General features: G+C 44.5%; 1 protein-coding gene across 1 annotated transcript in view; it reads right to left on the bottom strand.

Annotated features, from left to right (window-relative positions):
- LOC128642832 (discoidin domain-containing receptor 2-like) overlaps window positions 1-25,089 on the bottom strand; it is a 1,143,904-nt gene that overhangs the window by 340,117 nt on the left and 778,698 nt on the right. The window contains exon 11 of the mRNA XM_053695673.1: window positions 23,603-23,760. Coding sequence (XP_053551648.1) covers window positions 23,603-23,760 — 158 coding nt within the window. The remainder of the gene's footprint in view (window positions 1-23,602; window positions 23,761-25,089) is intronic.

The following is a 25,089-nucleotide window of genomic DNA, read 5'->3' as shown; positions in this document are numbered from 1 at the left end:
ACTACGGCTTTATCAAAGGAGTTATGGAATGTAGTTAGGACTAGGTTTAAGGACAGGGGTTATGGCTTTTGGTAAAGGCTAAGTTTAGGGATAGGTATTATGTATGGGGATAGGGCTAGGGGTAAGGATGGGGGTTATGACTTGTGGCTAAAGCTTAGGGACAAGGGTTATGGCTTGTGGATTGGGCTAGTTTTAGGGACAGGCTTATAGCTTGTTGTTATGGCTAGGGTAAGCGATGGGTAATGGCTTGTGGTTAGGGCTAGGGACAGGGGTTATGCCTTGTGGTTAGGACTAGTTTTAAGGACAACAGTTATGGATATGGTTAGGGCTACAGTTAAGGATGGGGTTATGGCTGTTTGGTAGAGGTTTATGGGTGGGCTTGTTGTTAGGGCTAAGGCTGGAGGTCATAGCTTGTGGTTAGAGTGTCAGGGTGCCAGGAATCCGACTGAGACGAGAAGTGCAAAAATAATCACACCTTTATTAATAGCAAAAAATAATAAAAAGTCCTCAAGTCAAATAACAAGCCACGAGTCAAAACCAGAGCTGGTAGTCAGACGAGCCGAGTCAGGAGCCAAAGTGAATAGTCAGACAAGCCGGAATCGGGAACAAGGAAAACAGCAGAGTCAGGAACAAGCCAGAGATCAGGAACCAGGAAGGACGTCAGGCAGCCAGGTAATACACAGGAACTCTCACAAACAGGTCTGAGACAACGCAAAGGGAAAGCATACTGAACAGAGGCCCTTTAAATAATAAGTGATGACATCACAATTCTGAGACTGCATCCTGTCTCACATGGATGATGCACACCAGTCTGGCCATAAAAGGAAGTGCAGGAATTGAGCAGCATCCCCCACAATCCACCATAGTCAGGAAGAGAGGTGAGTAAAATGGCTGCCAGCAGCACATGGCAAACACAACAGGGAAAAAACTCTGACAGTACCCTCCCCTCAACGACCCCTTCCCCGTGGAGGACAAAAGGCTTATTGGGGAAACGGGCATGGAAGGAATGGAGGAGGGCGGGAGCATGAACATCAGAGGAGGGAACCCAAGAACGCTCCTTTGGACCGTAGCCTTTGGACATACGAGAGTCAATAATGCTGCTGACCTCATGCTCCTCATGATTGTCAAGAAAGATAGGACGGGGACGAGGCAACACAGTTGGTAAACTGATTACAAACCAATGGTTTCAAGAGGGAGACATGAAAAACATTGGAGATGCGCATAGCAGGAGGAAGGTCAAGAGCGTAGGCCACAGGATTAACCTGTCAAAGTATTCGAAAAGGACCAACATATCGGGGAGCCAATTTATTGAAAGGCACACGAAGGTTCAAGTTGCGGGAGGACAGCCAAACTCTCTCACCAACCTGGTAGGAAGGTGCGGGCAGACGCCTACGATCAGCCTGGAACTTTTGGAGCTGCATAGAACGATGAAGGCAATCCTGAATCTGCACCCATGTGGAACGGAGTTGCCAGAGATGCTCCTCCAAAGCCGGAATTCCCTGAGACATGAATGAATTGGGCAACAAGGATGGTTGAAACCCATAATTCACCATGAATAGGGATATCTTGGAGGAAGCATTAATAGCACTATTATGAGCAAACTCTGCCCAATGTAACAGTTCAGACCAATTATTGTGGTTATCTGAGACATAGCAACGAAGGAATAGTGATGTCGCAAACATAAAATTTTCAGTTCGTAAACGGCGAACGCAAACTTCCGCAAATGTTTGCGAACCGGCGAACTGGGCGAACCGCCATAGACTTCAATAGGCAGGTGAATTTTAAAACCCACAGGGACTCTTTCTGGCCACAATAGTGATGGAAAAGTTGTTTCAAGGGGACTAACACCTGGACTGTGGAATGCCGGAGGGGGATCCATGGCAAAACTCCCATGGAAAATCACATAGTTGATGCAGAGTCTGGTTTTAATCCATAAAGGGCATAAATCACCTAACATTCCTAAATTGTTTGGAATAACGTGCTTTAAAACATCAGGTATGATGTTGTATCGATCAGGTAGTGTAAGGGTTACGCCCGCTTCACAGTGACAGACCAAACTCCCCGTTTAACACACCGCAAACAACCGCAAACAGTCCATTTGCACAACCGCAAACTACCCATTTGCACAAGGTTGGATACCAAGCTAGCCATGTCCCGTTCCTTGTCCTCACTGATGTCATTGAAGGTCTCTTCCTCCACCCAGCCACGTACAACACCAAGGGTCCCCGAAAGGTGACAACAAGCCCCCTGGGACGCCTGCTGTGTTTGGTCTTCCACCTCCTCAAAGCCACCTTCCTCCTCTGACTCCTCTTCTTCAGACTCCTCTCTCTGCATTGCCTCTCTCTGCGTTATTATAAGGTGTGTTAAGTAGTACTATTCCTATCAGTTTAATCCCTGTTATGTGCCTTTTTTTTTGCTTTGGTTTTTGAAGCCACAGTGCAGCACCAGAGGCCAGAAAAATTAGGCATTTACACATGCCTGAAAAATTAGGTATTGTTGCAGCCGCTGCTGTAGCAGCGGCCAGAAAAATTGATTTTTGTTTCCCAGGCAGAAAGTGCCCTAAAACATTGCGGCTTGAACCCTAGTTGGTGGCGGATAAGTCACGCAAGTCATCCGGCATTCAGAGATAAAATACAGCAGCGTGTGGACCATTTTTAGCCCAAGGCAGCTCATCTCATCAGGCCTTTTTTAGTCAAATGTATCGCCCACTGTCAGTCCCTTCGGGATCCATCCCTCATTCATCTTAATAAAGGTGAGGTAATCTAGACTTTTTTGACCTAGGCGATAGTGATGTCGCGAACCTAAAAATTTGGGTTTGCGAACGGCGAACTTCCGCAAAAGTTTGCGAACCGCCATAGACTTCAATAGGCAGGTGAATTTTAAAACCCACAGGGACTCTTTCTGGCCACAATAGTGATGGAAAAGTTGTTTCAAGAGGACTAACACCTGGACTGTGGCATGCCGTAGGGGGATCCATGGCAAAACTCTCATGGAAAATTACATAGTTGATGCAGAGTCTGGTTTTAATCCATAAAGGGCATAAATCACCTAACATTCCTAAATTGTTTCGAATAACGTGCTTTAAAACATCAGGTATGATGTTGTATCGATCAGGTAGTGTAAGGGTTACGCCCGCTTAACAGTGCGCAGTGTAGGTGATATACCTGCCCTGACCATGCTTTGCAGACCAGGTATCAGTGGTCAGATGGACCCTTGCCCCAACACTGTGTGCCAGACATGCCATTATAGCAGACTTATATGGCTTTGGCGTTGCTTTTTGGTAATTAGAAGGCTGCTAAATGCCACTGCGCACCACACACGTTATATGCCCAGCAGTGAAGGGGTTAATTAGGGAGCATGTAGGCAGCTTGTAGAGTTAATTTTAGCTTAAGTGTAGTGTAGAAGACAACCCAAAGTATTGATCTAGGTCCATTTTGGTGTATTTAATGCCACCATTTCACCGCCAAATGCAATCAAATTTTAAAAAATTGTTCACTTTTTCACAAACTTTAGGTTTCTCACAGAAATTATTTACAAACAACTTATGCAATTATGGCATAAATGGTTGTAAATGCTTCTCTGGGATCCCTTTGTTCAGAAATAGCAGACTTATATGGCTTTGGCGTTGCTTTTTGGTAATTAGAAGGCTGCTAAATGCCACTGCGCACCACACGTGTTTTATGCCCAGCAGTGAAGGGGTTAATTAGGGAGCATGTAGGCAGCTTGTAGAGTTAATTTTAGCTTAAGTGTAGTGTAGTAGACAACCCAAAGTATTGATCTAGGCCCATTTTGGTATATTTAATGCCACCATTTCACCGCCAAATGCGATCAAATTTCAATTTTTTTTTCACTTTTTCACAAACTTTAGGTTTCTCACAGAAATTATTTACAAACAACTTATGCAATTATGGCAAAAATGGTTGTAAATGCTTCTCTGGGATCCCCTTTATTCAAAAATAGCAGACTTATATGGCTTTGGCGTTGCTTTTTGGTAATTAGAAGGCTGCTAAATGCTACAGCGCACCACACGTGTTTTATGCCCAGCAGTGAAGGGGTTAATTAGGGAGCATGTAGGCAGCTTGTAGAGTTAATTTTAGCTTAAGTGTAGTGTAGTAGACAACCCAAAGTATTGATCTAGGCCCATTTTGGTATATTTAATGCCACCATTTCACCGCCAAATGCGATCAAATTTAAAAAAAACTTAAATTTTTTCACAATTTTAGGTTTCTCACTGAAATTATTTACAAACAGCTTGTGCAATTATGGCACAAATGGTTGTAAATGCTTCTCTGGGATCCCCTTTGTTCAGAAATAGCAGACATATATGAATTTGGCATTGCTTTTTGGTAATTAGAAGGCTGCTAAATGCCACTGCGCACCACACGTGTTTTATGCCCAGCAGTGAAGGGGTTAATTAGGGAGCATGTAGGCAGCTTGTAGAGTTAATTTTAGCTTAAGTGTAGTGTAGTAGACAACCCAAAGTATTGATCTAGGCCCATTTTGGTATATTTAATGCCACCATTTCCCCGCCAAATGCGATCAAATTTAAAAAAAACTTTAATTTTTTTGCAATTTTAGGTTTCTCACTGAAATTATTTACAAACAGCTTGTGCAATTATGGCACAAATGGTTGTAAATGCTTCTCTGGGATCCCCTTTGTTCAGAAATAGCAGATATATATGACTTTGGCGTTGCTTTCTGGTAATAAGAAGGCTGCTAAATGCTGCTGCGCATCACACGTGTATTATGGCTAGCAGTGAAGGGGTTAATTAGGTAGTTTGTAGGGAGCTTGCAGGGTTAATTTTAGCTTTAGTGTAGAGATTAGCCTCCCACCTGACACATCAGACCCCCTGATCCCTCCCAAACAGCTCCCTTCCCTCCCCCACCCCACAATTGTCCCCGCCATCTTAAGTACTGGCAGAAAGTCTGCCAGTACTAAAATAAAAGGTTTTTATTTATTTTTATTTATTTTTTTAGCATATTTACATATGCTGTGGTGTAGCATCCCCCTTAGCCCCCAACCTCCCTGATCCCCCCCAAAACAGCTATCTAACCCTCCCCATCTGCCTTATTGGCGGCCATCTTGGGTACTGGCAGCTATCTGCTATTATTTCACAGTCAAAAAAGTGTTTTTTTTTTTAAATGTACACTACTTTTACACCAGATATGAGTGGTGGCACTGGGCAAGTGGGCACAGTATACGCTGTGAGCCTGCCACACACGCTGGCAGTCAGGCTGCAATTAGATTACACAGGGAAAAAAAAAAAAAAGCAGACTGATGTTCTAGCCCTAAAAAGGGCTTTTTGGGGTGCTGTCCTTACAGCAGAGATCAGATGAGTCCTTCAGGACTGTAGTGGACCCTGAATACACTAGCCTAGCTATCGATTTTCCTATTAAAGCAGCAGCAGCTACACTGTCCCTCCTCTCACTAAGAATGCAGCTTCCAAATGAATCTAAAATGGATGCTGTCCAGGAGGTGGGAGGGTCTGGGAGGGAGGGTCTGCTGCTGATTGGCTGTAATGTGTCTTCTGACTGTGAGGTACAGGGTCAAAGTTTACTCAATGATGAAGAATAGGGGGCTGATCGAACATCGCATATGTTTGCCGTCCGCGGCGAACGCGAACATGCTATGTTCACCGGGAACTATTCGCCGGCAAACTATTCGCAACATCACTACTAGGCGACTTCTCTTCTCAGTGACAATACCTCCTGCTGCACTGAAGGTCCTTTCTGACAGGGCACTTGAAGCGGGGCAGGCCAGAAGTTCTATCGCAAATTGGGATAGCTCAGGCCACAGGTGAAGCCTGCACACCCAGTAGTCAAGGGGTTCATCGCTCCTCAGAGTGTCGATATCTGCAGCTAAGGCGAGGTAGTCTGCTACCAGTCGGTCGAGTCGTTCTCTGAATGTGGACCCCGAAGGGCTGTGGCGATGCATAGGACTTAAAAAGCTCTGCATGTCCTCCATCAACAACACGTCTGTAAAGCGTCCTGTCCTTGCCGGCGTGGTCGTGGGAGGAGCAGGATTACTTTCACCTCTTCCCCTGTTAGATTCCCGTTGTGCTGTGACATCACCCTTATATGCTGTGTAAAGCATACTTTTTAATTTATTTTGGAACTGCTGCATCCTTTCCGACTTGCGGTAATTCGGTAACATTTCAGGCACTGTCTGCTTATACCGGGGGTCTAGTAACGTGGACACCCAGTACAGGTCGTTCTCCTTCAACCTTTTTATACGTGGGTCCCTCAACAGGCACAACAGCATGAAAGACCCCATTTGCACAAGGTTTGATGCCGAGCTACTCATGTACCGTTCCTCGTTCTCAGTGATCTCACTGAAGGTATGTTCTTCCCCTCAGCCACGTACAACACCACGGGTACCAGATAGGTGACAACGAGCACCCTGGGATGCCTGTTGTGGTTGGTCTTCCTCCTCCTCCTCAAAGCCACATTCCTCCTCTGACTCCTCTTCCTCACAATCCTCTTCCAGCGTTGCCACAGGTCCAGCAAGCGATGCTGATAAGGCTGTTTCTGGTGGTGATGGTGACCACAACTCTTCCTCTTCACGCTCATCTACGGCCTGATCCAGCACTCTTCGCAGGGCACGCTCCAGGAAGAAAACAAATGGTATGATGTTGCTGATGGTGCCTTCGGTGCGACTGACTAGGTTTGTCACCTCCTCAAAAGGACGCATGAGCCTACAGGCATTGCGCATGAGCGTCCAGTAACGTGGCAAAAAATTCCCAGCTCTGCAGAGGCTGTCCTAGCACCCCGGTCATACAAATAGTTGTTAACGGCTTTTTCTTGTTGGAGCAGGCGGTCGAACATTAGGAGTGTTGAATTCCAACGCGTTGGGCTGTCGCAAATCAAGCGCCTCACTGGCATGTTGTTTCGCCGCTGGATATCTGAAAAGTGCAACATGGCCGTGTAGGAACGCCTGAAATGGCCACACACCTTCCTGGCCTGCTTCAGGACATCCTGTAAGCCTGGGTACTTATGCACAAAGCGTTGTACGATCAGATTACACACATGTGCCATGCACAGCACATGTGTCAACTTGCCCAAATTCAATGCCGCCAACAAATTTCTTCCGTTGTCACAAACCACTTTGCCGATCTCCAGTTGGTGAGGAGTCAGCCACTGATCCACCTGTGCGTTCAAGGCGGACAGGAGTGCTGGTCCGGTGTGACTCTCTGCTTTCAGGCAATTCAACCCCAAGACGGCGTGACACTGCCGTATCCGGGATGTGGAATAGTAACTGGGGAGCTGGGGGGATGCCGTTGATGTGGAGCAAGACGCAGCAGCAGAAGACGACTCAGCCGAGGAGGTTATGGAAGAGGATGGAGTAGGAGGAGTAGAGGAGGTGGCAGCAGGCCTGCCTGCAAGTCGTGGCGGTGTTACCAACTCCTCTGCAGAGCCACGCATTTCATGCTTGGCAGCCGTCAGCAGGTTTACCCAATGCGCAGTGTAGATGATATACCTGTCCTGACCATGCTTTGCAGACCAGGTATCAGTGGTCAGATGGACCCTTGCCCCAACACTGTGTGCCAGACATGCCATTACTTCCTTTTGCACAATTGAGTACAGGTTGGGGATTGCGTTTTGTGCAAAGAAATTTTGGCCGGGTACCTTCCACTGCGGTGTCCCAATAGCTACAAATTTTTGGAACGCCTCAGACTCCACCAGCTTGTATGTTAAAAGCTGGCGGGCTAAGAGTTCAGACAAGCCAGCTGTCAGATGCCGTGCAAGGGGGTGACTTTGTGACACTGGCTTCTTACGCTCAAACATGTCCTTGACAGACACCTGACTGTGGGCACTGCTCAAGGCGAGAGAGACGGAGTGGCGGATGTTTGAAAGGGGGCAAGGAGGACAGCAGTGGTTGACGTGGCTGAAGATGCTGGACCAGGAGGAGGATGGCGGCTTTGAGTTTGTGTGCTGCTTGCATGTGTTGATCCCATAGGCGTTTGTGATGTGCGGTCATGTGCCTTCGCAAAGCAGTTGTACCTAGGTGGGTTTTGGACTTCCCACGACTCAGTTTCTTTTGGCACAGGTTGCAAATGGCATTGCTGTTGTCAGAGGCAGACACACAAAAAAAATGACACACTGCTGAGCTCTGCAATGACGGCATTCTGGTGGTGGCAACAGAATGCGTTGATTGGCATGCTGTCTGGCTGACCCCGGGTGCCGATGCATGCTGTCTGACTGTGCCACTAGCTCCTTGCGACGACCTCCCCCTGCTTCCAACTCGTCTCCTCCTCCTCTCTGTCTCCTCATCTGAACTTTCCCCCTGTTCTTCTTCTCTTCTAGCGGGCACCCACGTGACATCCACGGATGCATCGTCATTATCAACCGCTTCACTTGTATCTGACAACTCAGCAAAGGAAGCAGCAGCGGGTACAACATCATCATCATCACACAGTATGTCCATGTGTGTAATGCTGCCTGACTGAGACATATCCCTGTTATCTACATCCTCTGGCAATAATGGTTGCGCATCACTCATTTCTTCCAACTGATGTGTAAATAACTTCTCTGACAGATCAAGTGAAGCGGCTGTGGTGCTAGTGTTAGTGGTGGCGGCAGGCGGGCGAGTGGTAACTTGAGAGGTGCCCGAAGCTAAGCTGGAGGAGGATGGTGCGTCAAGGTTCCGAGCGGAAGCTGTAGAAGATTGGGTGTCCTGTGTTAGCCAGTCAACTATGTCCTCAGAACTTTTCGAGTTCAGGGTACCTGGCCTCTGAACACTGGGCATTATTCTAGGGCCAAAGGGAATCACAGCACCACGACCACGATGGCCCCTGCGGGGTGGCCTGCCTCTGCCTGTCATTTTTTTTTAGATTAGTGGTACTATGCGTGCAAGCTACTGTGACAACATATATGAGTGGCACTGTGCACTGGCAGAAGTTGGCAGAATAGACGCTGTAGGCCTGACACACACGCTTGCAGACAACTAACTGCTATTCAATCTATTACAGTCAAAACAATTTTTTGACTGCTATTATTTCACAGTCAAATTTCTATTTTTTTTTTTAATGTACACTACTGTTACACCAGATATGAGTTGCACTGGTGTGACACTGTGCCCTGGCAGGCCCTGAAACGCACACGTGTGAAGGAAACTGACTGCTATTATTTCACAGTCAAATTTCTATATTTTTTTTTAATGTACACTACTGTTACACCAGATATGAGTTGCACTGGTGTGACACTGTGCCCTGGCAGGCCCTGAAACGCACACGCATGAAGGAAACTGACTGCTATTATTTCACAGTAAAATTTCTATTTTTTTTTTTAATGTACACTACTGTTACACCAGATATGAGTTGCACTGGTGTGACACTGTGCCCTGGCAGGCCCTGAAACGCACACGTGTGAAGGAAACTGACTGCTATTATTTCACAGTCAAATTTCTAGTTTTTTTTTTTAAATGTACACTACTGTTACACCAGATATGAGTTGCACTGGTGTGACACTGTGCCCTGGCAGGCCCTGAAACGCACACGTGTGAAGGAAACTGACTGCTATTATTTCACAGTCAAATTTCTAGTTTTTTTTTTAATGTACACTACTGTTACACCAGATATGAGTTGCACTGGTGTGACACTGTGCCCTGGCAGGCCCTGAAACGCACACGCGTGAAGGAAACTGACTGCTATTATTTCACAGTCAAATTTCTAGTTTTTTTTTTTAATGTACACTACTGTTACACCAGATATGAGTTGCACTGGTGTGACACTGTGCCCTGACAGGCCCTGAAACGCACACGTGTGAAGGAAACTGACTGCTATTATTTCACAATCAAAAAAGTGTTGTTTTTTTAACCCCTTAATGACCACAGCACTTTTCCATTTTCTGTCCGTTTGGGACCAAGGCTATTTTTACATTTCTGCTGTGTTTGTATTTAGATGTAATTTTCCTCTTACTCATTTACTGTACCCACACATATTATATACCGTTTTTCTCGCCATTAAATGGACTTTCTAAAGATACCATTATTTTCTTCATATCTTATAATTTACTATAAAAATTTTTATAAAATATGAGGATAAAATGGAAAAAAAAAGACTTTTTCTAACTTTGACCCCCAAAATCTGTTACATATCTACAACCACCAAAAAACACCCATGCTAAATAGTTTCTAAATTTTGTCCTGAGTTTCGAAATACCCAATGTTTACATCTTCTTTGCTTTTTTTTGCAAGGTATAGGGTCATAAATACAAATAGCACTTTGCTATTTCCAAACCACTTTTTTTCAAAATTTGCGCTAGTTACATTGGAACACTGATATCTGTCAGGAATCCCTGAATATCCATTGACATGTATATATTTTTTTTTACAAGACATCCCAAAGTATTGATTTAGGCCCATTTTGGTATATTTCATGCCACCATTTCACCACCAAATGCGATCAAATAAAAAAAAATTGTTCACTTTTTCACAAATTTTTCACAAACTTTAGGTTTCTCACTGAAATTATTTACAAGCAGCTTGTGCAATTATGGCATAATTGGTTGTAATTTTTTCTCTGGGATCCCCTTTGTTCAGAAATAGCAGACATATATGGCTTTGGCGTTGCTATTTGGTAATTAAAAGGCCGCTAAATGCCACTGTGCACCACACGTGTATTATGCCCAGCAGTGAAGGGGTTAATTAGGTAGCATGTAGGGAGCTTTTTGGGGTAGTTTTAGCTTTAGTGTAGTGTAGTAGACAACCCAAAGTATTGATCTAGGCCCATTTTGGTATATTTCATGCCACCATTTCACCGCCAAATGCGATCAAATAAAAAAAAAAACTTTACATTTTTCCAAATTTTAGGTTTCTCACTGAAATCATTTACAAACATTTTGTGCAACTATGGCACAAATGGTTGTAAATGTTTCTCTGGGATCCCCTTTGTTCAGAAATAGTAGACATATATGGCTTTGGCGTTGCTTTTTGGTAATTAGAAGGCCGCTAAATGCCGCTGCGCACCACACGTGTATTATGCTCAGCAGTGCAGGGGTTAATTAGGGAGCTTGTAGGGTTAATTTTAGCTTTAGTGTAGTGTAGTAGACAACCCCAAGTATTGATCTTGGCCCTTTTTGGTATATTTCATGCCACCATTTCACCGCCAAATGCAATCAAATTAAAAAAAATAGTCAACTTTTTCACAAACTTTAGGTTTCTCACTGAAATTATTTACAAACAGCTTGTGCAATTATGGCACAAATGGTTGCAAATGCTTCTCTGGGATCCCCTTTGTTCAGAAATAGCAGACATATATGGCTTTGGTGTTGCTTTTTGGTAATTAGAAGGCTGCTAAATGCCACTGCGCACAACACGTGAATTATGCCCAGTAGTGAAGGGGTTAATTAGGGAGCATGTAGGGAGCTTGCAGGGTTAATTTTAGCTTTAGTGTAGAGATCAGCTTCCCATCTCACACATCAGACCCCCTGATCCCTCCCAAAGAGCTCTCTTCCCTCCCCCACCCCACAATTGTCCCCGCCATCTTAAGTACTGGCAGAAAGTCTGCCAGTACTAAAAAAAAGGTATTTTTTTTTTTTTAAATCTTTATTTAGCATATTTACATATGCTGTTGTTTAGGATCCCCCTTAGCCCCCAACCTCCCTGATCCCCCCAAAACAGCTCTCTAACCCTCCCCCTCTGCCTTATTGGGGGCCATCTTGGGTACTGGCAGCTGTCTGCCAGTACCCAGTTTGCAAATAAAATGTTTATTTTTATTTTTTCCTCCTTTTTTCTGTAGTGTAGCTTCCCCCCCCCTCAAGACCAATCTCCCACCCGCTCCCAGATGCCTTAGAATTATTTTTTTATATATATATTTACCCCCCCCTTTCTCCCACTTTCAAAGTGGCTCTCTCTGCACCGGAGGGGTAAAATTTGTTATTGCAGGATGCCTCGATATAGAGGCATCCTGCAATAAACGGAAAGCAGCTGGAAGTGATCAGGATCGCTTCCAGCAGCTTTCCAGACCAAGGACGTGCAGGGTACGTCCTTGATCGTTGAGGGACTTTTTTTAGAGGACGTACCCTGCACGTCCTCAGTCGTTAAGGGGTTAAATGTACACTACTGTTACACCAGATATGTGCTTCCGATTTATCCCCTGAGGGTGACACTGTGCCCTGGCCGGCCATGAAACGCACACGTGTGAAGGAAACTTACTGCTATTTTTTCACAGTCAAATTTCTAGTTTTTTTTTTAATGTACACTACTGTTACACCAGATATGAGTTGCACTGGTGTGACACTGTGCCCTGGCAGGCCCTGAAACGCACACGCGTGAAGGAAACTGACTGCTATTATTTCACAGTCAAATTTCTAGTTTTTTTTTTTAATGTACACTACTGTTACACCAGATATGAGTTGCACTGGTGTGACACTGTGCCCTGGCAGGCCCTGAAACACACACGTGTGAAGGAAACTGACTGCTATTATTTCACAGTCAAAAAAGTGTTTTTTTTTTTTAAATGTACACTACTGTTACACCAGATATGAGTTGCACTGGTGTGACACTGTGCCCTGGCAGGCCCTGAAACGCACACGTGTGAAGGAAACTGACTGCTATTATTTCACAGTCAAAAAAGTGTTTTTTTTTTTTTAAATGTACACTACTGTTACACCAGATATGAGTTGCACTGGTGTGACACTGTGCCCTGGCAGGCCCTGAAACGCACACGTGTGAAGGAAACTGACTGCTATTATTTCACAGTCAAAAAAGTGTTGTTTATTTTAAATGTACACTACTGTTACATCAGATATGAGTGGTGGCACTGGGCAATTGGGCACAGTATACGCTGTGAGCCTGACACACACGCTGACAGGCAGGCAACTGCAATTAGATTACACAGGAAAATAAAAAAAAAAGCAGACTGATGTTCTAGCCCTAAAAAGGGCTTTTTGGGGTGCTATCCTTACAGCAGAGATCAGATGAGTCCTTCAGGACTGCAGTGGACACTGAATACACTAGCCTAGCTATCGATTTCCCTATTAAATCAGCAGCAGCTACACTGTCCCTCCTCTCACTAAGAATGCAGCTTCCGAATGAATCTAAAATGGATGCTGTCCAGGAGGTGGGAGGGTCTGGGAGGGAGGGTCTGCTGCTGATTGGCTGGAATGTGTCTGCTGACTGTGAGGTACAGGGTCAAAGTTTACTCAATGATGACGAATAGGGGGCGGACCGAACATTGCATATGCTCGCTCGCCGCGCGAACGTGAACAAGCTATGTTCGCAGCAAATTATTCACCGGCGAACTATTCGCGACATCACTATGGAGGAACTGTTCCAGAGCTTGATTAGATTGTTCCGCAGCCCCATTGGATTGAGGGTGATATGCCGAGGAGAAGGAAAGCTGGATCCCCATTTGAGCACAAAAGGAACGCCAAAATCTGGAGACAAACTGGCTACCCCGGTCCGACACTATCTCCTTGGGTAACCCATGTAAACGGAAGACCTCCCGGGCAAAAATTGAAGCAAGCTCCTGAGCGGTAGGCAGCTTCATCAAGGAAATGCAATGTGACATTTTAGAAAAAAACGGTCAACCACCATAAGGATAACAGTATTGCCATTGGAAACAGGGAGCTCGACAATGAAGTCCATGGAAAGATGTGTCCAAGGACGCTCACCATTAGCAATAGGTTGAAGAAAACCCACAGGAAGACGTCGAGGAGTCTTATTCTGTGCACAAACTGAGCAAGAGGCAACATATGCAGCAACATCAGAACGAAGACCTGGCCACCAGAATTGTCGAGTGACAGACCAAATCATTTAGTTCTTACCTGGGTGACCTGCGGCTTTAGGATAGTGGTAAGTGTGCAAAAGTTTAATTTGAAGATTCTCAGGAACAAAACACTTACCACTAGGTTTCTTAGGAGGTGCATTGGTTTGTGCAGCCAGGATCTCCTCCCCCAAGGGAGAAGTCAAATTAGTACGTATGGTAGCCAAAATATGGTCAGGAGGTATAACAGGAGTAGGTACAGACTCCTCCTTGGACAGAGGCGAAAATTGTCGAGAGAGGGCATCAGCCCTAATATTCCTACTACCAGGCAGGTAGGAGACCACATAATTAAACCGAGACAAAAATAGCGCCCATCTGGCCTGTCGGGGCGACAAACGTTTTGCTTCAGATAGATAAGTTAAATTTTTGTGGTCAGTAAGAATGAGCACTGGCACGCTAATACCCTCCATTCCTTAAGTGCCAAAATTATGGCCAGCAATTCCCTGTCGCCAATTTCATAATTGCACTCCACTGGAGACAATTTCTTAGAGAAGAAACCACACGGATGCAAGGAACCGTCAGGCGTAAGACGTTGAGACAAGAGGGCACCTACTCCAGTCTCAGACGCATCGACCTCAAGAACGAAAGGCAGGACAGGGTTAGGATGAGCCAGAACTGGAGCAGCAGCAAAGGCAGTCTTAAGACTATCAAAAGCCTTAATGGCAGTAGGTGACCAATGGAGTGGATCATTCTCTTTATGGGTCATGTCTGTGATAGGTTTGACTAAGGAAGAAAAGTTTTTAATAAACTTTCTATAGTAATTGGCGAACCCCAAAAAACGTTGAATAGACCGAAGACCAACTGGGCGAGGCCACTGCAGAACTGCAGATAACTTGTCAAGATCCATGGAGAACCCTGCAAAGGAGATAACATAACCTAGGAAGGTTACTTGAGTCTGATAGAACTCACATTTCTCGAGTTTACAAAAAAGGCCATTCTCACATAGTCTCTGAAGAACCCGTGTAACATCAGAACGATGAGCCTCAAGTGTGGGTGAGTGTATGAGGATGTCGTCTAAGTACACCACAACACACTGTTGCAACATATCTCGTAGAACATCATTAATAAATTCCTGAAAAACAGCAGGAGCATTACATAGGCCAAAGCGCATTACAAGATACTCATAATGCCCGCTCCTGGTGTTAAATGCTGTTTTCCATTCGTGGCCCTCCTTAATCCTAACGAGATTGTACGCTCCTCTCAAATCAAGTTTAGTAAAGACCGTAGCTCCCTTGAGGTGGTCAAAGAGTTCTGTAATAAGCGGAATAGGGTAAGCATTCTTAATGGTAAGACGATTAAGACCCCTATAATCGATACATGGTCTTAACTCGCCACCCTTTTTCTTCACAAAGAAGAAGCCAGCCCCTGCAGGAGAGAAGGATTTGCGGATGATCCCCCGCGACAGACCATCGGCAACATACTCCTCCATAGCACAATTCTCTGCAACAGACAGAGGGTACACCTGGCCCAGAGGAGGAATGGCTCCGGGTTGCAGGTCTATGGCACAATCGTAAGACCGGTGACCGGTGAGGAGGCAATGTACCGGCACGCACCTTGTCAAACACGTCTAGGAACTCTCGGTACTCCTCTGAGAAACAGAAGAAGTGCACAAGACTTTAACTGGTTTCCGAAGACAAGTGGAAATACATTGCGGGGACCACGACAAAATTTCGGACCTGCGCCAGTAGAGACTGGGATTGTGCTTTTGGAGCCAGGGATAACCCAGAACAACCGGAAAATGCAGAGAGTTTATCACCTGGAATTGGAGGGTTTTAAAATGGAGAGCCTCAACAGCCATGGACAACGGAGCAGTTTCGTGAGTAACGAGTGCGGGCTGAAGGGGACTGCCTCAATAGCAAGCGGAACGGACCAAGGCAAAACAGGAATGGAGTGCTTTTATACAAAAGCACTGTCAATGAAATAGCCCGCAGGACCGAAGTCAACAAGAGCGGTGACTATGGAGGAGTCCACCCAGGAAAGGACAACCGTGACCAAAGGTTTCTCCTTAAGCGGTTCCGGGGACGAGAATAAACCACCCAAGGTCTGCCCCCGACAGGACCTTAGGTGTGAGTGTTTCCCAGCCGTGTAGGACAAGACTTCAAAAGGTGGCCCTGTAACCCAAAATAGAGGCAAAGCCCCTCCCTCCTCCTAAAGGCCCTCTCCGCCACGGAGAGGCGCGTGAATCCCAGCTGCATCGGCTCAGCGTACCTGGTGACTCTGGACCAGGAGGCATGGGAGGAGAGGGAGGCATGGGTGGGAATGAACACGTAGGAGACAACGGAACAGGAGGCTTCCGCAAGCGCTCCTTGAAAGAGGGCCTCTCTCTGAGTCTGATGTCAATTAGGATCAAAAAAGACATCAATGCCTCGAGATCCTCTGGTAAATCTCTGACAGCAACTTCGTCTTTAATCGCATCAGAGAGCCCATGAGAGAAGGCGGCAACAAGGGCTTCATTGTTCCAACCTACCTCTGCGGCAAGCGTACGGAACTCAATAGCATACTGAGCAACAGATCTTGTACCTTGCTGAATGGACATGAGGAAAAGCGAGCCGGAACATCAAATACCCTTTGAAAGGAGGCCACAAATTCAGGGTAATTTGAAATCACAGGTTTATTAGTCTCCCACAAGGGATTAGCCCAGGCAAGAGCTGTGTCAGAGAGTAACGAGATGAGAAATCCCACCTTAGCTCTGTCAGAGGGAAACGCCTGAGGTAACATCTCAAAGTAAATGCCCACCTGGTTCAAAAACCCTCTGCACTGAATAGGATCGCCTCCATATCGCTGAGGTAGAGGTGCAGAACCGGACATGCTCCTGGTAGGCATAGGTGCAGCAGCGGAAACAGGAGCAGCTATAACCGGGACACTTTGGTCCAAATGTGCAGTGCGAGTCAGCAGGGTTTGCAGGGCTAGTGCAAATTGATCCAAGCGGTGATCCTGTTCATCCATTCTGGAAATGATGGCAGGTAAAGATGGATTTTTAGCACCATCAGGATTCATGGCCTTTGCGTAATGTCAGGGTGCCAGGAATCAGACTGAGACGAGAAGTGCAAAAATAATCACACCTTTATTAATAGCAAAAAATAATAAAAAGTCCACAAGTCAAATAACAAGCCAGGAGTCAAAACAAGAGCTGGTAGTCAGACGAGCCGAGTCAGGAGCCAAAGCGAATAGTCAGACGAGCCGGAATCGGGAACAAGAAAAACAGCAGAGTCAGGAACAAGCCAGGGATCAGGAACCAGGAAGGACGTCAGGCAGCCAGGTAATACACAGGAACTCTCACAAACAGGTCTGAGACAACGTAAAGGCAAAGCATACTGAACAGAGGCCCTTTTAATAATAAGTGATGACATCACAATTCTGAGACTGCATCCTGTCTCACATGTATGATGCACACCAGTCTAGCCATAAAAGGAATTGCAGCATCCCCCACAATGCACCATAGTCAGGAAGAGAGGTGAGTAAAATGACTGCCAGCAGCACATGGCAAACACAACAGGGAAAAAAACCTGACATAGAGGTAGGGATGGGGTTTATGGCTTGTTTTTAAGGCTACAGGTAGGGATGGATTTATGGCATGAGGTTGGGGCTAGGGTTATAGCTTGTAGTTAAGACTTGGTTTAGAGGGATGGAGGTCATAGCTTGTGGTTAGGGCTAGGAATGGGGTTTATGGCTTGTGTTTAGTGCTACGTTTAGGGATGGAGGTCATAGCTAGTGGTTAGGGTTAGGGATGGGGTTAAGGACAGGAGTTATGGAATCTGGTTAGGGCTAGGTTTAGGAATAGGGATTATGGCTTGTGGTTAGGGCCATGGTTAGGGCCAGGGCTTGTGGTTAGAGCTAGGTATGGGGGTCATAGCTTGTTGCTAGGGCTAGGGTTTTGGATGGCTAGGGACAGAGGTTATGGCATATGGTTAGGGCCAGGGTTAGGAACAGGGGTTATAAAGTTAGGGATGGGTTTATGGATTGTGGTTAGGCTAGCATTAGGGATGAAGGTTATGGCATTTGGTTAGGGCTAGGGTTAGAACCAAGGGCTATAGCTTGTTGTTAGGACTAGATTTAGCGACAAGGGTTATGGATTGTGGTTAGGGTTATGCTTGGGATAGGGTTAGGGATTGGGGTTATGGCTTATGGTTAAGTCTACATTTAGGGACATGAGTTAAAGATTGTGGTTAGGGCTAGATTTAAAAATGGGGGTTATGGCTTGTGGTTAGGGCTAGAGATAGGGGCAGGGGTTATGGCTAGAATAATGGATAGGTACTGGCTGCTAGTTAGGACTAGGTCTAGGGGTTATGGATTGTGGTAGGGCTTAGGTTAGTCATAGAGGTTATGGATAGGGGTTATGGATAGTGATTGAGGTTATGTTAGGGATAATGTTATGGCTTGTTAAGGCTAGGGGTGGGGGTTATGGATTATGATTAAGGCTAGGTTTAGGAAAGGGGTTAAAGGTTGTGGATATGGATGGGGGTTATGGCTTGTGGTTGGGGCTAAAGAAAGGGATGGGAGTTATTGCTTAGCTAGGCTTAGGGACAGGGGATTTGGATTGTGGTTAGGGCTAGAGATGGAGGCCATAGCTTGTTGTTGAGGCTAGGGTTAGTGGTGGGGTTATAGCTAGGGACAAAGGTTATGGCTTGTGGTTTGGCTACAGTTAGTAATGTGGTTAGGGTTAGGGATGGGGTTAGGAATTGTCATGGCTTGTGGTTAGAGCTAGGGTTAAGAACAGGGGCTATGGTTTCGTGGTTAGGAATAGGTTTACAGACTGGGTTATGGATTGTGGTTAGGACTAGGTTTAGGGGCATTGGTTAAAGATTGTGGTTAGGGTTTAAGAATGGGGGTTAGCATGTGTGGTTAGAGCTAGAGATAGGGACAGATGTTATGGATTGTGGGTAGGACTAAGGTTAAGTATGGGGTTTATGGCTTGTGGTTAGGGATGAGGGTTATCACTTGTGGTTAAGGCTTGGGACAGAGGTCATAGCTTGTGGTTATGGCTAGGGTTTATGGCTTGTGGTTAGGGCTAGGGTTACGGATTAGGGATTGTGGTCAGGGCTAGGGAAAGGGTTGTGGCTTGTGGTTAGGGCTAGGGATGGATTGTTCAAGCTTAAGGTTAGGGTTCACTGCTAATGCAGTGAAATCATATTTAAGAAAAAAACAGCTGATCAAACACTGACAGTCCTGGACTGGCCTCCACAGAACCCAGACCTAAATATTATAGAGGTAGTATGGGATCACTTGGACATAGAAATAAATAATAGACAACCTAAACCTAAAGAAAAACTCTGTGAACTGCTAAAAGAAGCTTGGTATGAAATACCAGAAGATTACTTTAGAAAACTTCAGGACAGTCTCCCCAAAAGAGTTCAAGATGTCCTTAGTGCCAAGGGAGGTCACACTAAATACTGGGTTATGGCTAGGGACAGAGGTTATGGCTTGTGTTTAGGGCTAAAGTTATGGCTTGTGGTTAGGGTTAAGGCCTGTGGTTAAGGCTTAAGTTAGGAACAGAGGTTATGGCTTCTGGTTAGGACTAGTTTTAGGTATAGGGGTTATGGCTTGTGGTTAAGGTTAGGGGTGGAGGTCATAACTTGATGTTAGGACTAGGGTTAGGGATGGGGTTATGGCTAGGGGCAGAAGTTATGGCTTGTGGTTAGGGCTAGGGATGGGGTTATGGCTTGTGGTTAGGGCTAGGTTTAGGGACAAGATTATGGCTTGTGGTTAGGGCTAGTGCTAGGGCTAAGGATAGAGGTCATAGCTTGCTGTTAGGGCTAGGGTTAAGAACAGGGGTTATGGTTTTGCGGTTAGGAATAGGTTTACAGATTGGGTTATGGATTGTGGGTAGGACTAGGTTTAGGGACATTAGTTAAAGACTGTGGTTAGGGCTAGGTTTAAGAATAGGGGTTAACGTTTGTGGTTATAGGGACAGATGTTATGGATTGTGGGTAGGACTAGGGTTAGGTATGGGGTTTATGGCTTATGGTTAGGGATGAGGGTTATCACTTGTGGTTAGGGCTTGGGACAAAGGACATAGCTTGTGGTTATGGCTAGAGTTTATGACTTGTGCTTAGGGCTAGGCTTAAGGGTTAGGGATTGTGGTCAGGGCTAGGGAAAGGGTTATAGCTTGTGGTTAGAGCTAGGGATGGATTGTTCAGGCTTAGGGTTAGAGTTCCCTGCTAATGCAGTGAAATCATATTTGGAGAAAAAAACAGCTGATAAAACACTGACAGTCATGGGCTGGCCTCCACAGAGCCCAGACCTGAATATTATAGAGGTAGTATGGGATCACTTGGACAGAGAAATAAATATAAGACAATCTAAATCTAAATAAAAACTTTGTGAACTGCTGAAAGAAGCCTGGTATGATATACCAGAAGATTACTTCAGAAAACTTTAGGAAAGTCTCCCCAAAAGAGTTCAAGATGTGCTTAGTCCCAAGGGAGGTCACACTAAATACATATATACAATATATGGCTAGGGATAGAGGTTATGGCTTGTGTTTAGGGCTAAAGTTATGGCTTGTGGTTATGGTTGGGGTTATGGCTTGTGGTTAGGGTTGTGGCTTATGATTAGGGATGAGGGTTATGAGTTGTGGTTAGGGCTAAGGTTAGGAACAGGGGTTATGGCTTATGGCTAGGACTAGGTTTATGGGGCATAATTTATGGCTTGTAGTTAGAGCTAGGTTAGGGACAGGGGTTATGAATTTTGGTTTGAGCTAATTTCAGGGACAGGGCTTGTGAACTGTGGTGATGGCTAAAGTTTAGGGACAGAATATATGGCTTGTGGTTAGTGCTAGGGTTAAGGACAAAGGTTATGGCTAGTAGTTAGGACTAGGATTATGGACAGGTGTTATGGATTGTGGTTATCAATGGGGTTATGGGTTGTGGTTAGGGCTAGGGTTAGAAGCAGTGGTTATGGCATCTAGTTAGGACTAGGTTTAGGAACAAGGGTTATAGCTTGTGATTAGGACTAGGTTTAGGGATGAGGTTATGGCTTGTAGTTAGGGCTAAAGTTAGGGATGGGGTTATTGTTTGTGGATAGGACTAGGGTTAGGGGTCATGGCTTATGGTTAGGGCTAAGGGAAGGGTTATGACTTGCGGTTAGGGCTACGGATAGGTATAGGGTTATGGTTAGGGCTAGGGTGAGGGACAGGAGTTATGGGTTGTGGTTAGAGCTAGGGTTAGGAATAGGGTTATGGCTAGGGACAGAAGTTATGGGTTGTGGTTAGGGCTACAGTTAGGGATATAATTATGGCTTGTGGTTAGGGCTAGGGTGAGGGACAGGGGTTATGGATAGGGATTGAGGTTATGTTAGGCATAGGGTAATCACTTATAGTTAGGTGCTAGGGTTGAGGACAGGGGTTAAAGATTGTGTTAGAGTTAGTGATGAGGTTTATGGATTGTGATTATGGCTAGATAATTGGACAGGGGTTAGGGCTAGTTTTAGGGACAGGGATTATGGTTTGTGGTTAAGGCTAGAGTAATGGATGGGTAATAGCTTGTGGTTAGGGATAGGTTTAGGGACTGGGGTTATGAATTGTGGGTAGGGCTCTAGTAAGGGATGAGGGTTATCACTTGTGGTTAGAGCTAGGGCCCTGGTTTTCAGGCCTCCATATCAGGCCATATTTTGAGGATATCTGAACTAGAGCACAGGTGAAACAATCAGCTGATTAGTAAACATGTTTATTTTACCTACTCTCATCCAAGGCAATCCAGAAAACCTGGGCTGTTGGGGAGGCTTGAGGGCAGGTTTGAAAACCACTGGGCTAGGGTTAGGAACTTGCTTAAAATATCACCTCTATGCTGATGACACCCAAATCTACCTCTTTACCTCTGCTATCTCTCCCTCTGTCCTTTTTCATGCCAGTGACTGCTTATTTGGCATTTCTTCCTGGATGGCCTCTCACCAACTAAAGATTAACATGTCCAACACTGAGCTCCTTCTAACCCCCCCCCCCCTGTAGCGCCACTCCAATTTTGACTTCTCTATCTGCATTAATGGCATTACTATCTCCCCATTTTCTTGAGTCCGCTGCCTCAGAGTTACACTTGACTCCAACCTGTCCTTCATCCCCCACATACAATCGCTCTCTTGATCCTGCCGCAACCACCTATTAATATTTCCAAAATACAACCGTTTGAGTGATGTAATCCACTCAATTGTTTCCCAACTTGACTACTGCAATAACCTACCCACTGGCCTTCCTCTCTCCCACCTCTCCTCGTTCAAGCCATCCTAAATGCCTCTGCCAGCCTAATCCACCTTTCCTGTATCTGCTGAACCTCTCTGCAAGTCTTTTCACTGGCTACCCATTTACAGCAGAAATTAAATTAAAAATTCTCACATTGACCTACAAATCCCTTACCAACACCGTTCCTCACTCATTAACAAATATACTCCAACCTGCATACTCAGATCCAACAATGACCTGCTCCTTGCATCTTCGATTATCACCTTTTCCCATGCTAGACTGCAGGACTTCTCTTGTGTGGCACCTACCCTCTAGAACACTCTCCCTCACGCTGAAAACCCAATTAAGTAACAAATAAATTCCATTTACCTAAAAACTGCCCTGCCATGCCATTGGCGGTGAAATGGTGGCATGAAATATGCCAAAATGGTCCTACTTAAAAAAATTATATATAGTTTTGACAGGTAAAAAAACAAGGCTATATTTTAGTTTAACCCCTTAATGACCGACAACGAATGCCATACGTCCTCAGAAAATATACAGTTAACGCCTGAGGACGTATGGCGTACGTCATCGGTTTGGAAAGCAGCTGGAAGCTATCCTGATCGCTTCCAGCTGCTTTGCGGTTATTGCAGTGATGCTTCGATATTGAGGCATCCTGCAATAACCCTTTTTACCCCTCCGATGCAGAGAGAGCCACTCTGTGACACCATTTTATATATTTTTTTTTTAGTTAATTATAATATATGATGAAAATAATGGTATCTTTAGAAAGTCCATTTAATGGCGAGAAAAACTGTATATAATATGTGTGGGTACAGTAAATGAGTAAGAGGGAAATTACAGCTAAACACAAACACCGCAAAAATGTAAAAATAGCCTTGGTCCCAAACGGACAGAAAATGGAAAAGTGCTGTGGTCATTAAGGGGTTAAATGGAGTGATAGCAAAAATGCTAAAAATTCTCTGGTATTTTGGTCAAGTTCTTCTCTGAAAGTCCTGGTAGTGAAGGAGTTAAATTCCCTGAATAACATAAATAGATGTTGGATTCATCACTGATACATGGATCTACTTGAATTTGATAACACTTTCAATGGATGATATTAACCATATTATCCTGGGATACAGCAAACGTATAGCAAATGTATAGCCTCACCTGTACCACATTGTGTACCACTGTTCTGTTTTGCAACTCAAGTGCTTCTGCCACATTTGGTGATCCCAAGGCCTGTTATTTTCTATTAGGGAAATGGGTCCATATATATACAGTATATATATATATATTTTATTTATTTATTTTTTATTTATATCTTAGCTGGCTGTCCAGTAAAGAACCATGTGATGTCATTGCAGTCCTCTACTACAGTGTTTCTCAACCACAATCCTCAAGTAACCTGCTCCCACCCATCAGCTGATTATTTCACCTGTGCACTAGTTCAGCTATAATGAAAACATGGCCTGTTGGGGGTATTTGAGAACACGGTACACGGTTGAGAAACAATGCTCTACTACGCAGAGGAGGAGTCCAATCAGTGGCCACCAATTTCATAGCTAAGATGTCACCTACCAACACACTCCACATTCCCACCTATATTAAGTTTTAAAATTACTGATTGGTATGAAGGGGTAATTGAATATAATATATCTGTGTCTAGAAGTTTTACCTTTTCCAACCTTTTTTGTATATACTGCTTCCATAGAATGAGAACAATGATGGCCACCAGCAGGAGTATAATGGCCACCAGGCATCCAATTAGCACAGATGTCCTTGATTCATCAGGTACATCTACAGGTCGGCTGAGAGTAAACGGAAAAGTGGCTTCTAAAGAGAGAGAGAGAAAAAATGAGAAAGGTCAATGACAGGAACCTACTAAATTAATAAGAAGTTCTCTGTTATCTGAAAATATTTATTTTCCTTACAGAAGTCCTCTGTAACTACCAAGTGGGGGTAAATAAGTGAGAACAATGGCACAGATTTGAAACATTTCCATGATATATATATATATATATATATATATATATATATATATATATATATATATATAATATATATATAAAACTTTTTTTGTAGTATTAAATAAGGGGGAAGGGGGGAGAGTCTAAGACACTCTTAATCTTACAGATTGACTGTTTACCCAAGCTTACTATAACGATTGGGACTATTATTAACCCTAGTATCAATCTTTTTCATATACTTATATGAGATTGTGAGTTAGACTAAGCACTCCTATTCTGTGTTGTGTTATTAAATAATGTTGTGTCAAATTGCTTTATCTATTTAAAGGAACATAGCACTTAAAATGAGCCTATCATTGATACTAAAGAGCAGCATGTTAACTTGTGTTTGATTTATTGTAGTAAAAGTTGTTTAAATTAAAAATTACACTAATACTGTAGAAATACTAAGGCCTTTGGCTGCTAGGCAAAAAAAAATTAATAACAATAATTCTACATATCAGCCAATAATCTTTAGGAGGAAGTAACTATCAGCCAAAGAGCATTAGTAGGAAATACACAACTGACGGCTAGAAGTACGAGTGGATCGCTTTCAGAGGCGCACAAGAGATAAGGGTTTGGTGTTTGCTCGTGTCGGAAGTAGCATGCGTTTACAAAGTAAACACATTCACTTGAGCACAATTGAATTTAACGCACGGCAGGTTATCGCGACTTTAGAGCTCTGGTTAACTGAGACAGCCTTCAAACATAATCCCAAATCTCAACAACTTTTTGCTGAGATGCAACAAGCTAGAGAAACCCTAAACCACTACTTAATCAAAAGTGTACATATGCGTGCCCTCACATCTAAATTTTTCATAGAAAGTAATAAAGCTGTTCGACTTATGGCTAGATCCCTCAAAAAAGACAATATAGACCATTTATATCAAGTATAAGAGACCCCCAAGGGAAGATCCATTCTCACAGTACAGATATAGTCAATTTGCAGACTTTTATGCTTCCCTATACAACTTGCCAACAGAAGAACATACAGCCTAACTCAAACTAATAGACGACTATCTTCGAAACACCCCTTTATACCCTCCCACACAAGTGAAGACTGCTCCATGCTAGACGCACCACTCACTCTACAAGAGTTATATGAAACAATTAAAACACTACCAAACGGCAAAGTCCCAGGCCTCATTGGGTTTGC

This window comes from Bombina bombina, chromosome 12, assembly GCF_027579735.1.
Source record: "Bombina bombina isolate aBomBom1 chromosome 12, aBomBom1.pri, whole genome shotgun sequence".
Classification (NCBI taxonomy): domain Eukaryota; kingdom Metazoa; phylum Chordata; class Amphibia; order Anura; family Bombinatoridae; genus Bombina; species Bombina bombina.
The sequence above is the reverse complement of the archived record's forward strand: the minus strand, read 5'-3'. Positions and strand labels throughout refer to the sequence as shown.